The sequence below is a fragment of the Hetaerina americana genome, unplaced genomic scaffold (assembly GCF_022747635.1).
Source record: "Hetaerina americana unplaced genomic scaffold, ioHetAmer1.1.p SCAF_8, whole genome shotgun sequence".
NCBI lineage: Eukaryota > Metazoa > Arthropoda > Insecta > Odonata > Calopterygidae > Hetaerina > Hetaerina americana.
Genome location: NW_027287427.1, coordinates 8,981,968 through 8,996,966, shown reverse-complemented (window position 1 = coordinate 8,996,966; position 14,999 = coordinate 8,981,968). Strand labels below are relative to the sequence as shown.

Below are 14,999 nucleotides of genomic sequence, written 5' to 3'. Positions count from 1 at the left end.
AAAATGTATAGTGCTGCTGGAAGTAACTTTTGAAGTGAAATGAAGGAACATTGTATAAAATGAAAGCAAAGGTCGAAGCCAAGAGGAAAGTGTATTTGCATAAACCAAAGGCGTAAACTTATGCTAAACCAGGCTAAAGCCATGCTCATTACGCTGTCTCAGATATGCAGAGTTGCAACCGGAGAGAAGACTGTACTATCACATTAAATGCACTTGTGAAATAGTCATAAATAAAATTAATTCATTTGTGATGCAACATCAGTTACAATGTGCGGCAGGCCTTAATGAATTAAATAAGTCAAATTGGTGTGTATGAGTTTTCGCCATTATTGCATTGAGTGATGAATGTTAATTTTAACAGATCTCATTACTAAGGTTTTGTGGTAAGTAAAGTGTTTGCCTGACAAAACTTGATGTCATGACTTAAACCAATCCACAGAACCAAGTTTGTGACACATTTAGCTGGTGGACTCTCTTTTGCAGTAAAGAAACGCTGGGACATATTCTCCTGGTGTGAGTCTTGACTTTATTGCTAGTAATGTCATATTGCATAGCTTAATGCCCTTTTCAACTGTAACCTAACATACTTAGGTTTGATTGATTAACTTAGGAATGAAGACTTAGGCATTTCCATGTACAGTGCAAGGGTAGTTTCTACAGTCTACAAATACAGTGAGGTGGCATCACCGGTACATATTGAATTTATTTTCAGTATGTGCCATGTCTTCAAGGAACACTTGCCAAGTTTCAGCTAGATCAATCTATTACTCTGTATGTACAATTCATTTGAATCAAATGATTTACGAAAAATAGACAAAAAAGAAAGTTTTGTGTTGATCAAGAATTATTTTATGAGAGGCAAATTGCCTCAGGAGACTCAAGAAAAACATGATTAACATTATGGTTAATTCATAACTTCAATTAGAATGGTCTACAACTACTATCAAAATTTTTGGATTGAACTCTGGATGCCCTTGGAAGTTCACAACTCCAGATATCATTGACCAAGTCATAATTTGGGGATGGTTGATATAAGATAAAGATGAGTGAGATTGTTAATGCTCTAGACATCTTGGGGAAATGGGTAAATAATATTTTGCGTTAAAGCCTGGGCAAGGAAAGCTATCTGCAAGATGAGTGTTGTGATTGCTCACAGGTGGCCAAGGATGTGTGACATATTCCTAGGTCGATTTGCAGCAGTTTCAGAAAATTCCGGAAGGATCTAGGCATTGTTTCATCCCTGGACAAAACATGGATGCTAAAATCACTAAATGCCTGAAACTGATGAGCCGTCCAAAAAATGTGTTGCCTACAAAGGAGTCTGCACCAAAGAAGATTAGACTGGTCCTTCAGCTGAGGAGGTTATGGTGACTAGTGTTTATTAGGATTCATTTGGAATGATCTTCATTGACTGGTTAGAAAGTAGGCGGGCTATTACAGATACGTGATATGCATCATAATTAGACCGTTTGATAACCAAGCTGCCAGGAAAATGTCCACGAATGACCCACAAGAAAAAATCCTTTTCCGCCCAAGAACTTACCTGCTCACTCCTCGACAGTTGTGGTCACCAAATTGATTGAGAGACTAGGGGGAAGGGGATTGAGTTGTGATTCCCAACTCAATCCCCTTCCCCCTAGTCTCTCGATGTGCCCCCCTAGGCATACTACCTGTTATCCAATATGAAGATGTGGATAGCAGGAAGGAAACTTAATTCAAACTTCAACAATTTGAGTTGATTGTGGGAAGAAATGCCCATTTTGCAAAGTTAGAACTGTGCATTATTTAGATATGGTCAACAAAAAGGAGCATTGTTGATTGAAATGTGCGAGATAAAAATGATCTCAAAAGATGAAATGGGTGTCATAATTTTTGCATGGAATTTTCCAACTAACCTTGTATGAAGAGATATTAATACCTACAGTTCTTCCATCAATATCAGCTTCTATAAAGCATTGGCCTGAACTATCAACTTCATCAAGGTTTGGTTGCATGGTTGTGTTCAGGTTGTCTTATGGGGTGTGCTTCTTCTTTCTCCTTCAATTCTCATTTCAATATATACGAAAGCTTTCCCAATGTGGGCCTTAAGTAAGCATATAACTTGACTTTAATCACAATAAGTGAGGATGCAGAAATGATTCAAAGCAAGAATGCAGATGATGATGATTGATGCACTGGCCCTTGAAAGGACTTGAAGCAAGAATCAGCTAGATAAACAGATGCTAAACCATCATAATAGCTATGTCCCTGGATTTTGACCTTTGGGAAATGGTTACCATTGTGATTTGTCCTTGTAATCACTTAAATGTCAACAGAAAGGTGTATTTCAGTTGAGCATTAGTGACATATTCGTGAGCATTAGCATGATGGTAACCAAAACAGGAAGATTTTCACTATGGTATTGTTTATGTAAATCCAGATCTACTCATGGGAAATAACAAGATGTTTTCATTTTTGTCTCAGCTATCCAGCTCTTTTGGTAGTCCCATCTGCAGTGACAGATGAAAGTGTCAGACGGCTGTGCCGTTGTCACCGAGGCTGTCGGTTTCCTGCTATTACATGGCGTCACCCTAGAACCGGAGCACTCCTAGTGCGAGGGGCTAGTTTCCACCCAAAAGGAGTTATTGGAATTTTGAAGGGACACCCATCATCATCCAACCGTAAGTTGTGAAGCATACATCGATTTAATGGTACAGCAAAATGTTTAGAAACATTCTGCACTCATGAAATTAGTTGCAGTACACGGTAGAACCTTGAATTGTTATCAAATTTTATTTTACATTTTCGGTTATGTGGTCTTGGCCATTTTCTGCTGTGTGCTAATTTGAAACTAAAATTTGGAGTAAAATTATTTCCAAAAAGGGAATGCTTGATAAGTCTTTTTTGGGCCCTAGGGGTAATATCAGTTTGTTTTTATGCCACTAAATATCCGTAGTTTTGAAAGTCTTGGTAGAACTAGAGTGATTTATACCTACATGAAATGGTAGAATCATATTTATGGTCCCCAGTAGTTAAATTAAAAATCAAGGGTTTACTGAAGTTGAATAATTTTATGTTTGAACAATTGAACTGATTTAATTTTTTTAATTACATAACATAGGAATTATGAAAATAAATGTGCATTTAATATAATTTGAGCGCAATAGATTATTTATAATTAAAAATAAATGGTGTTGGTGATTCATGGTATGTGCTATTTATGGTAGTATAGATTTCTTTAAAAAACTGATAACGCTGTAAAATTTATCACCCTTTACTTTGTGTGGTTTGAAGTACCGTGAGCTCTTGATTATCCTTGACCAAATTATCAGCTTATGGGGTTTTCCATGAATAAATAATTTTATTCTCTGTCATTATTTTGTTTAGTTAATTTTTAACAATCAAGAAAATGCACGTTGTGTTAAATTTTTAATGAAATTTGGAGTTGTGTAATACATTTGTTGGCCTTTGATATTACAATTATAAAAAGTCATATTTTCATCGACAAGTAAACATAAATTTCATATCCTCAACCAGTGGTATAAATAATATGTCCTGGTATGTATGAGGGTAACATGAAATTTATTGTGTTGGCAATGTTACAGTGTGCCTTTTTTAAGAATGGTATTGAATAACATGCCAGTCCAACCTCAAATATGAGCACAAGCCATAGACTTCTTCTTATCATATGTTATAATTATTATGTTATCATAGTGCCACTGTCACTTGACGGCAAACATTTATTCATGCTTGCTTCACATTCACTTCTCTTAAACTGAGTTAATTACTATTGTTTGATTTTTAGAATTTTTATAATAGGGTAAAATAATGTCCAGGTAAACTAAGGAAAATCTTTCAAAGAAGTGGTGCATGATATTTTAAGGCAAACTGACACCGTGAATTAAATTCATTTGGAAAGTCTTCTTAGTGCTGTCAACTCAAGAGATTTTCATTGGGTAATATCTTTGCGCATGAAGGGAAAGAATGGTCTGGCCACGCACTTGATCAGTCATACTTGAAATATTCCAGATTATTTAGTAAATGGTGAGGCTGAAGAATCATTGGAAAATGTGCATTTACTTTCACATCCACCTGATTGTATAAGGATTATCTACTTAAGTTGTGTGCTGAAACTTGATAGTGTCAGTTTGTGATGCTTAATAAATTAGCCAAGAAAAACTTAGTGTAGACCACAAAAAACTTAGTAGCATTCTTACACAGATTCCATCCTAAAATATTCATTTTAAAGGTTGCCATAGTCAAGAAGGCAGAGTAAATGTATAGGTGAAGGTTGTGAGAGGGAGCAGGTAGGCATATGGAAGCAAGAGGGGGTTGTGGATGTGTTTGGCATCATCAAGGGCCTAAATTATTCTCCCCGTGAGGGTGATTGAACTCTTATGCGTTATTACAAGTTAGAAATCCCTGGTTTCTGTACAAAATTTATGCATGTATTTTTTATCAGGAACACTTGTAATTAATTAAACATTAACAAAGTCATCAGCTGTTTATTCAGTTGTTGATTCAACCGCACACTAATGTGATTTCCACAAAAATATGAGGCATAGTGTAGAAAAAGCTTAACTATTCATTGTAATGGTTGATGTATACACTGGTTTCTGGCTTAACTTTGTGGAAGTTCATGTTAATTAAATGAAGAACACAATGTATTTTTCATTTGTTCAAGAACAGTGGAAAAATACATTATGTTCTTCATTTAATTTAGAGGTTGATGATGATGGGCCATTTGGAGGAAGCAAATATATGAAACTGTTTATTTAAACTAATTATTATGATCCACCTAATGAATTAAGCAAATTATGTTTTACAATTATTCATATTTCTCTCCTCCTTTGATGGGCTTGGATAGTTGAGAGTTCACTTTACTTGACTATGACAGTTGTATTGTGCTATCTGTTTTGAAAATGAATGCACTGCATGGAATGGATGTATACAAAACAATAGAAGATCACAATGTAAAAGAGAGCACCAGCATTTTTCAGTGGATGCAAATTTTTAAGCTGTCACTATCTAGGTTATAGTTTTTATGTATTCTTGCTGTTGATGCTGAAGGCATGGTTCTCTTTGTAGTGTTCTATTAAAGTAGAGCAGGACATGTTCCTGCCCTATGGAAGTAGACAGAGGGAACATCTCTCCTAACTTCATAGCAGAAGTGTGAAAGAGCAAAATTATTTAGTATCTCCATTTTCATATTTTTTATGTTTTATTATGTTTGGTGTATAAAATGAAAGCAGAATGTCAATTTATTGGTTTATACTTATATTTATACTATAATGAGGTAAAATAACATTTTTCTATTACAAATGTTGAACTTGATTAATACAGGTATATCCTGCCATGAGCATTATGTAACTAAGGTGTACAATTTGTTCTCTGTAATCATCATATAAATTAAAATGTTTGGTTTTGTTATGTACACTAGGTGTGTATCATATATGCAATATACGAGGGTCATCCGGAAAGTAGTACCCGTTCGTGAAATAAAGACACAAAAGTAAATATTAACAAACATAAAAAATTTTATTTGAAAGAGGATACTTTAAACTACTTCTCAACATAATCTCCAAGCAAATTAAGGCATTTGTCATAACGTGTGACAAGTTTCTGTATTCCTGCTGCATAGTCCTTCGCCGCCAGCTCATTGAGATACGCGAGGGACCCATCTTGCACAAATTTTTGCATAATGCAGATGGTGTTTAACAATTTCATGAACAATTGTTCGAGAAACATTGGGAAAATGCTCACAGATGTCATCAATTGTGACGCGCCGATCGTTCCTCACGAATTCGTCAACTGAGCTCACCAGTTGGTCTGTAATGACAGACGGTCTCCCCGAACGCTCATCGTCGTGTGTGTTCCCCCTCCCCATGTTGAAGTTGCGACACCACCGCCAAACAGACGACTCGTCCATTGGCGATGAATATCACATGGGCGAACGTTTCTTGCATTGAGGAATTTAATCACTGCCCTCACTTCACAACTGGCGGCGTTCTCAATTTTTTTAAACATTGTAAACAATCACAGAAACAACACAGGCAATGCTAGCGTCACGCAACTTGGCTCAGAGAAGGCAGACAAGCCACTGAAGCTATCTGACCTCGTCCAGCGGCTACTCGCGTCGTCAGCACTTCATGCGGCACGAACGGGTACTACTTTCCGGATGACCCTCGTACATATACCAGTGTCTCAAAATTCAGTTCATCGTAATATTTTTAACGACGTGCTCAAAAATGACAATCTACGAGGGTCATCCGGAAAGTAGTACCCGTTCGTGAAATAAAGACACAAAAGTAAATATTAACAAACATAAAAAATTTTATTTGAAAGAGGATACTTTAAACTACTTCTCAACATAATCTCCAAGCAAATTAAGGCATTTGTCATAACGTGTGACAAGTTTCTGTATTCCTGCTGCATAGTCCTTCGCCACCAGCTCATTGAGATACGCGAGGGACCCATCTTGCACAAATTTTTGCATAATGCAGATGGTGTTTAACAATTTCATGAACAATTGTTCGAGAAACATTGGGAAAATGCTCACAGATGTCATCAATTGTGACGCGCCGATCGTTCCTCACGAATTCGTCAACTGAGCTCACCAGTTGGTCTGAAATGACAGACGGTCTCCCCGAACGCTCATCGTCGTGTGTGTTCCCCCTCCCCATGTTGAAGTTGCGACACCACCGCCGAACAGACGACTCGTCCATTACATTGTCTCCATACACCTCCTTTAATTGGCGATGAATATCACATGGGCGAACGTTTCTTGCATTGAGGAATTTAATCACTGCCCTCACTTCACAACTGGCGGCGTTCTCAATTTTTTTAAACATTGTAAACAATCACAGAAACAACACAGGCAATGCTAGCGTCACGCAACTTGGCTCAGAGAAGGCAGACAAGCCACTGAAGCTATCTGACCTCGTCCAGCGGCTACTCGCGTCGTCAGCACTTCATGCGGCACGAACGGGTACTACTTTCCGGATGACCCTCGTATTTAAATGTTTGAAGTATCATTCGAAACAAGGCAGTGGATGATAACTTAAGTGAAAAAGTGAGTGAGTGATCCTGTCAATCTTGTCAAAGTTTTTTCAATGATTTCATTGATTGTTGGCAATGAGTATTTCCATAAAATATTTTCTAATTAATGGCATCAGTAGCCTCACATCTAAGTATGGATAGCTTCTAGGGTTGTGCAAAGCAGGCTTTTGTCCAGTTTATCGAATAATGAATCTTAATATTAACTGATTTTAGGAATAACTAATGACTTTATTCAAATACTTTCCATTTAAGCACATTCTTAAATAGCTATTAATAATCAAATTCTTGGAGTAAACTGTTTTTATTATAAATTAGCACTGTACAATGACTAGTATGCCCATTTTTTTCCAAAGCAACATTTTAATTTATTGTTTGTTGACAGTCACAGACAGTTTTTCAAAGATGGAAATGGAATCATAGTTCTCATTGGCTATACAATTCATAGTGTGGTATAATTTGCTAAAATATGATGCCTATATAATTTCATCTAACAATCTATTTACCTGTGAATGCTTCTAATAATATAAAGTCAAGCACAAATCAATTAGGCAAAGCTTTGCATGTTCCTAACAGTTAATTTTACGTATTTATTACCCAAAATCGCATTTGTTATAAAATGGTTCAAGATTGCACAAGACTCTTCGTAAAGGCTTCATGGTTTGTATAAAATGTGTCGGGAAAATTTTCAGTAGATTTATTTCAAAGATTGCTTGATGCACATAATATTGGAATAAAAATACAATGGGCTCTCTGTTTCTTGATTGGATAAGTCAATGTTCTGTATAGTTATATACCCATTTGGTAGAAATAGAATCCCCCACATTCATGCACAACAAATGCCTCATGAAGGTTAGCCTTTTTGACAACTTTCTGACCTTGACCAGTCATTGTTGTTTTCTTTATTTCAAATGGAGTAATGGGTCACAATAACAGCATGAAGATTAAGCCTAGCCGTAATAATTTATTTCTCTTTCTCCTAATCATCTAAAACCCGTTTATTAATTTTTACAGGGCAGAGGCACTCAATCTTATCTTAAGGTGTTTCATTACCAGTCCATGCTTTCGCAAGCATGTTAAAGTCTGCTGGAGTATATGATGGAGTGATAAAAAGTGCTCTTCATAACCTAATTTATTAATGAGCTAGTAAAATTACAGGTCCTAATTACTTTCTGAGACCATTTCTTGCAGACCTGAAGCTCTTGAATAGTTTCTGAAGTTGACCTGTGATATATAGTTGAAAGAAACCTTGAGTTTCTCACCATGCCAATGGCTGATACACATTAAAGCTTCATCATTGGGTAATCAGTCTAACTCATGCTGCAGTAAATCCCCACTGATTCATGCTATATTGATGTAATCCACCTGCCAAGCCTAGTACTAAATGGGTTGAGAGATAGACAGGATTTGACAACAGATGTATTTTATGGGTTTAAGTCAGGCTAATCCCGTGGAGTTTCATTCATTAAAATACCCTTCTTTCATCATCCATCGAAAAAGAGAAATAGTTAGTTCATCTTTTTAGTAGGATTTGCTGTATTGAATTCACATATGCAATGTAATGAGATAATATAATAAGGTATTGATTCACACCGCTTAGTTAATTTATACTTTTGAGACTTAAGGTTATAGTTTTTTTGTATCTCAGAAGCGCATTGGAAATGGTCAAATTAGGAGGCACATAAGGGGAAGAATTGCATTGGGCAAAGAAGCTTTTGGAAGGAGGAGGTAATTGATAACAGGGGCATTGAGTAAGGATTTTAAGAAATGGCTCGTCAAAACTTTTGTATGGAGCATAGTTCTTTATGGCATGGAAACATGGTTATTGAAGCAGAATGATATGTTTAGATTGGAGGCTTTTGAAATATTGGTGTGGAGAAGGTAAAATGGACCAAAAGGAAAACACATGAGGGTGTGCTAGTAATGGTGTGGGAGGAGAGGGGATTGTTGGGAGAAATCATAAGGATGCAGGGAAAGTGAATGCAAAGCATATTGATTGGCTATGGGATGTTAAAGATTGATAGAGAAGAGACTGTTGGGCAAGCGAGGAAGGAGCAAGTGTGGGATAGGGATGTTAGACCAAACAAAGGGAGGAAGGAAGTATGGGGAGTTGAAGAGGGACTTATTGTAGATTGGATGTGAAGTTCTGTTTTTTTAGAAGCGACAAGAGAGTTATAGCTGTACTGATTGGTAGCTTGTGTTCATCCAAAACCTACCTTAATTGGTAGATTGCCTGTGATAATAAAGTAAAAGCAATGTACATTGGCTCAGCATGTAAACCTACCATCTTTGAGTTTGAACACTTTATCACTCTGCTTTGAATATGTTTCATGGGTTGAACGCTAAATAACATTGCATACTTGCTCTTATGTAATGTTTACATTCTAATTTAATCTTTTGATTGTTTGTATAACAGTTTTTTTAGAAGTGTAGTCACTACCTCTTAACTACTGAAGTCTTGATTTAAGGAATTGATGTCTCATCATTTTGTTTCCAATGGTTTTCATTGGTGGTGGCTGAAGGAAGTGGGCCCTTTGAATGGCCAAAGGGGTCTTTTAAGTTGTAAGTTCTGATATATATACTTTTTTCCACAAAGGGTCTCTGATATGGTGACTTATAACTTTAAAACCCTCGTTGTGCTAAGCTTGAATTCCAGATCTTATGACCTTCTCATTGAATTTTCCCAGGTGTTGGTGGCTTCTGACTTCTGCATTTCTTGATTCTCATAATTTTACCCTACTAATTTAGGATCCTTCAACACTGCTAATGATGCTTTTTAAAACAAATTTGCCTTAAGTGACATTGTTTGGATGTTGTTGTCATCCCTTTTTGCTTTACTGGAATTACTCCAGGGAAATTTGCAGAAGAAATTCTGAGAGTAATAAAGGGTGAGCATTGTCCATTTTTTCCCTTTCCATTAGCATGTTTTCTTTCTGTTTTTCCCAGAAGCAGAATCACACAGCAATCGGCATGGGGAGCGCCCACAACGCATGGTCATACCTCATCAAATTGGTAACAAACAACACTATACTTTGTTGTACTGACTGTAAATTCTCTCAAATAGCCTAACAGCATCAGTTTTTTTTTATGTATCACTTAATGTTAGCTCGTGGATGCCATTTTGTCATTGCCAAATTTCAGCATCCAAAGAATGTTTCACATTGCTTAATAGATAGCCACAAAAAATAATAGAAAGCCAAACAGTATGATTCCTTAAAGCAACTTCGTTCTTTACCAACTTATTGTATTCATTGAATTACACTCGTGACTCATTTCACTGAGATGTAAATTTGAAACTTACGTCCTTTGTAAGATAAGATGCCACCATTTGTAATAGTCTGTAGGTAGTATCGAGTGCCCTCATAATTTAGAAAAGATGAAAAAATTCGATATGTTGGCATTCACCAGCTGGCAGGCACTCTGGCCTCTTAGTTGGATGCAAAATTATCTCCGCCCAAGTACCCGCTAGCCATTAGATGGCAGCCTAATGAACATTTTCTCCATTCCCGAATTACTTATGTACATGATGATCACGCACTAGAAGTTGAATATAGACCAAAAGTCATGTGCAATAATTAGATTATCAATGTAACTTGCCGTTGTCATTTTGATTTCATTATTTCCACTTTGCCAATCTCATGCAAAGTCTAGCAATAAGCACTCAGTCAATTGTGAATGATTTAATTATTAGACCTGAATGTTCTAAAAGATTAACTATGACCTAAGGCTTATTAGAAATACAGCTTAAAATGTGATCCATATAAATTGTTGTAATGTTAATGTAAATCACTTCAATGGGTTCCCTTTAACACAATTTATTTAATATTCTGCTGTTTGGAATTTAACAAGCTTAAGCTGTGTTAAATTTAAACAATGAAAAGCAGCAATTCATAGTCTTTAATTGCAAATAATTATTGATGGTTTTCACTTCATTCTTCAAAACTCATTTTAGAGATCATTTTCAGGACTAGCTTTAGATACATATTTTAGATGCAGTTATTTTAATATTCATTTCTAATTTCCTTTTTTCAAGCTGCTACATATTTGTTATTGCTTAATAAAGATAGATTTTATTATTTCCTAAGCATATGCAAATATGGTGGTGGTTCCTTTACAAATTAAGGGAATACTTATCTCATTAACTGCTAGAGAATATAATATGTCTCTCATTTATCAGATTGTTCTCAATTCTCGAAGGCGGGATGTGTCTCAGCTATTAGAAATATAATTACTGCACTATCTTTTTAGTCATAGTGATTAGTGCTTCATTTGATTGTATCAGATTATGTTGAAAAAGGAGGGAAAAGGATGTGATTTTGTCCTGTAATGGAATCTCTTGTGTGAGGTTTGCAATGCGATCCTACTTGTTTGAGTATAGTAAAAAATGTTTGATTATTTTACCATTTTAAAAATTTCATCAACGTATGAGTACATATATTTTATTTATTTCCTTATCATTATCTCCGTACCGGAAATATTTGCACCATGCAAGTGAATTAATGAGCAGTTGATGATAATGCACTACATCTCATCATTCTTATGCATCTCCATGAGCATTGATTGATTTTCTTTTTTCTTCTTTCTTTCTTGCCTTTTATATTTTAATTTATTTCAAACCTGTATTTTTAATATCTTTCAACCCTGAACCACTGTTAAGAATGGTGATTGATTCTTGAGCATGATCCTGCCACCCTTAATCAATGCTGGAATGTCTCTATACTCTTTGTATTAAGAAAGTTTTTTTCTTAACAGTTCAGAATGTCAGTAGCTTCTTATACTTATTTTTTTAGCTGCTTGCTTTTAAATACTTCACCATTCTCATCATATCAAATCATCACATCGTTGTTCTCTGCAATGTGTAAAAGTTTTGACTTGTGATTTCTTTGTAACCCTGCAGCTTCGGGTGTGGATATTAGCCATTCATCTACACATCCATCGGCAACGACAGCTAGCACAGAACAGGAGAAGTATCTCTCTGCCCTTGTGGCAAGCACGCCAATTGCCATGATGCGACTGCAAGGGGCAGGTGGAGCCATAGTAATGACAGCTGGAGGAGGTTGGGGGATGTCCGATAGCAGCCTTAGCATAGACTCATTATTGCTGGCAGCCGAAGATCACCTTCACAGTGTTGCTGGTAACACCCTAACCCCAGAATCATCGCGCCGTACCAATCCGTTCAACAAGGCCATGGGGACTCTGAGGTTAGAGGACACTTTAAGTGTGCTCATTGTTTGTGGTTGTTTTGAATGGGAAGTGGAGTTTGCGATGAAAATAATGGAAGCAATGGCTGTCTTACGGCCAATTGGACAGTCGTTAAACCTGCTCACTAAGTAAATTGGAAGCCCATTTCTTGCCCGTTGTTATTTTCTATATTTCTCCCCTATGTCTCCTACTTATTATGGATTTAGTGCTATGCCCAGACTCTTCTGTAAAGGCTGTTGCTTTTATAGAGGTCAGCCTTATGTGACAATGGAAACTTGATATTAGTAGTGATTGGTAAAAATATGGGAATTTCAGATGTCATTGGGTGTAGTTCAAGGTGAGCTCTACCCAGTAAATCAACCTCAGGTTAATTCCAAGAAACTGCAGGAGATGCCACGACGGTAACTTTCAATGGAGTCATCCGCTAAGTGTGCATTGTAATGCATCCGTTTCAGAGTGTGAAAATCATTCACCTTGACCGGGGTGAAATCTTTTAAAGCCCCCCAAATGTCAGGAGTGTAAGAGGATGCCTTGGTAGCTTAACTGGCTAAAGCACTCGGCCGAAATTTGAGGGATCCGGGTGTGAATACCGGTCAAGGAAAACGATTTTACACTCTGAAGTTGTTGCATTGTAATGTGCATTTAGTGGATGACTCCATTAATAGTTACTGTCATGGCATCTCCTCCAGTTTCTTGGAATTTGTCAAAGGTAAAACTCGCCTAGTGTTTAAAGTTGGCTAAAACGTCTTGAACTGTGGTGCATCACGCATAACTACGAATGCCTGTGACATTATATGTGTGGTATTTTGTCAAAACCTCTTTTTCCTTAAAAGCCCCCAAAATTGTGAAGCAGAAAAGGACACCTCAGTAGCTTAACTGATTAAAGCACTCTGCCGTACATCAAGGCATCCAGGTTTGAATCCTGCTCTGGTTGATAACTGTGATATGTCAAAATAATGCAATTTCATAAAAATGCAGGAGAAAAGGGGCAAAGAAGTTCAAAAATGCTATCCAGTCCTGAGGTGATTAGAATGTAAATGTGCCTTAACATTTTGGTAGAATCTTGGGAAATAACTGATTGTTCTAAGGAAAGTAGATATTTTATTAATTCAGCTCTATTTGCTACAGTGCAAAACATTTTTGAGGTGGCAAATTGTGTTTGTCTTGTAGAAACATTGCGTAGACTTTTTTATTGTCATCTTCCTCAAATCTCCTTAAGATAAATTCCAGGAATGGGCATGCTATAGTAAGCCATAGAAAAAGAATAAGCCTCTGTGAAAAGGGTTCAAAGATGAAAGGCACATTGGAGATACATAGGGGATATAATTTATACACATTAAGTAATTACTATTACTTTTAATGACTGATGAAAACATTTATGTTTGTTAAAATTAAAAAAAATACATAACAAAGCATAAATGTTGTGCAGTCGTTGTTAGATGTGAGATGAGGTGGAAACACAGCAGGGATCATTAGAGAGATGGCTTAAGGGCATTTCACAGTGGCGAGAGGGTAGAGTTAATGCAGAGTAGCCACAGTGCTAACTAGGAAACTGTGGAGAAGGATAGTGAATATAGAGCAGGGGAGTTGCAGGATTTTCGGTAAAGGTAAAAGCAAACCTGACTAATCAAGTGGTGATACAGGTGTGCATGCTGACAAGGAGTCACCTGCTGGAAGAAGTTACATTTTGTATGATCAATTAGAAAATATAATTACGAAAATGCCCTGAAGAAAAAATGTACTTGATAGAGATGGGCGATTAGAATTCAGTGTTTAGTTAAGGCAGAAAATCTTCAGAAGAAACTCTTTCTTCAATAATTAGAGAAAAAATGTGGAGAAGGTCTGAATTTGCTTAAAAATATGAAGTTTGATGTGCAAATTGGGAATTTAATGTGAGGATATGGAATTAATAATGAGAGTGGCGTTTCTTTTGTTATACTAGTTTGAGTTTGTCAAGGCATCAACCGTTAAGTTCCTTCCATAAGCACATCTGCAACCAAATCAACATTAGTTGTATCAGTGGCACATAAAGCAATAAGGGATGGTCCATTAAATAATTCATAATCAGATCCCAAATGCTCAGGGGAAAGGGTGATATATTCGACTGTAAAATCAGGAAAAGATCATGAATGAAAGTATGTAAAAGGAGTGTCCTCCACGGAATGATTGAAGAGAAAAATCATATTAGTTTTGTATATGGAAAATGCCTGGGGAAACAGATAGGTGCACCAATTAGATTAAATTATGTTTGGAAGTAGGTTTAGTGGCAGTCAATATCTCATTTGGCTTCATGTGTGGATTTGGACCATCCTTTAGTAATGAAATGCTTATATTTAATATTCACAAAGATTAATTAGGGTGTGTGGAGATGAAATGGAGCATTGGCAGAAGTGAAAAGAAAAGCACCAAGAATTGCATAACAAAAAACTAATAAGGATAAGGAGGAGGAAATTAATCATCATTAATCCCTACAGGGGTTGGGACTGGTGCCTGTTAATTTGTAATTATGATTTATGGTACATGTACCACTTTCATCTAAATTGGTGATATGAGTGGATGATATTTGTTGAAAGAATTAAAGTTCATAATGACCAAATTGATTAATTTCAAGTAATTTCAAATGCCCTGCATGTTAGTCTTCCTTGTATGTGTACATGGCAGAATATTTTAGGTTGTGTTTTCTAATTGATATTATCATTACTGTGACTGTTGCTAACAATAAGAGAGTTTTGTATTCTCCATGGCAATAAAATAATGGAAAA

At 36.4% G+C, this 14,999-nt stretch overlaps 1 protein-coding gene across 3 annotated transcripts in view; it reads left to right on the top strand.

Moving 5' to 3' along the window:
* Sbf (SET domain binding factor) overlaps positions 1–14,999 on the top strand; it is an 82,078-nt gene that overhangs the window by 41,849 nt on the left and 25,230 nt on the right. For 2 of the 3 annotated variants that reach the window (XM_071597023.1, XM_071597022.1), the window contains 3 exons: positions 2,464–2,660; positions 9,982–10,047; positions 11,933–12,236. In XM_071597023.1, coding sequence (XP_071453124.1) covers positions 2,464–2,660; positions 9,982–10,047; positions 11,933–12,236 — 567 coding nt within the window. The remainder of the gene's footprint in view (positions 1–2,463; positions 2,661–9,981; positions 10,048–11,932; positions 12,237–14,999) is intronic. The other variant, XM_071597024.1, reaches the window with a different exon arrangement.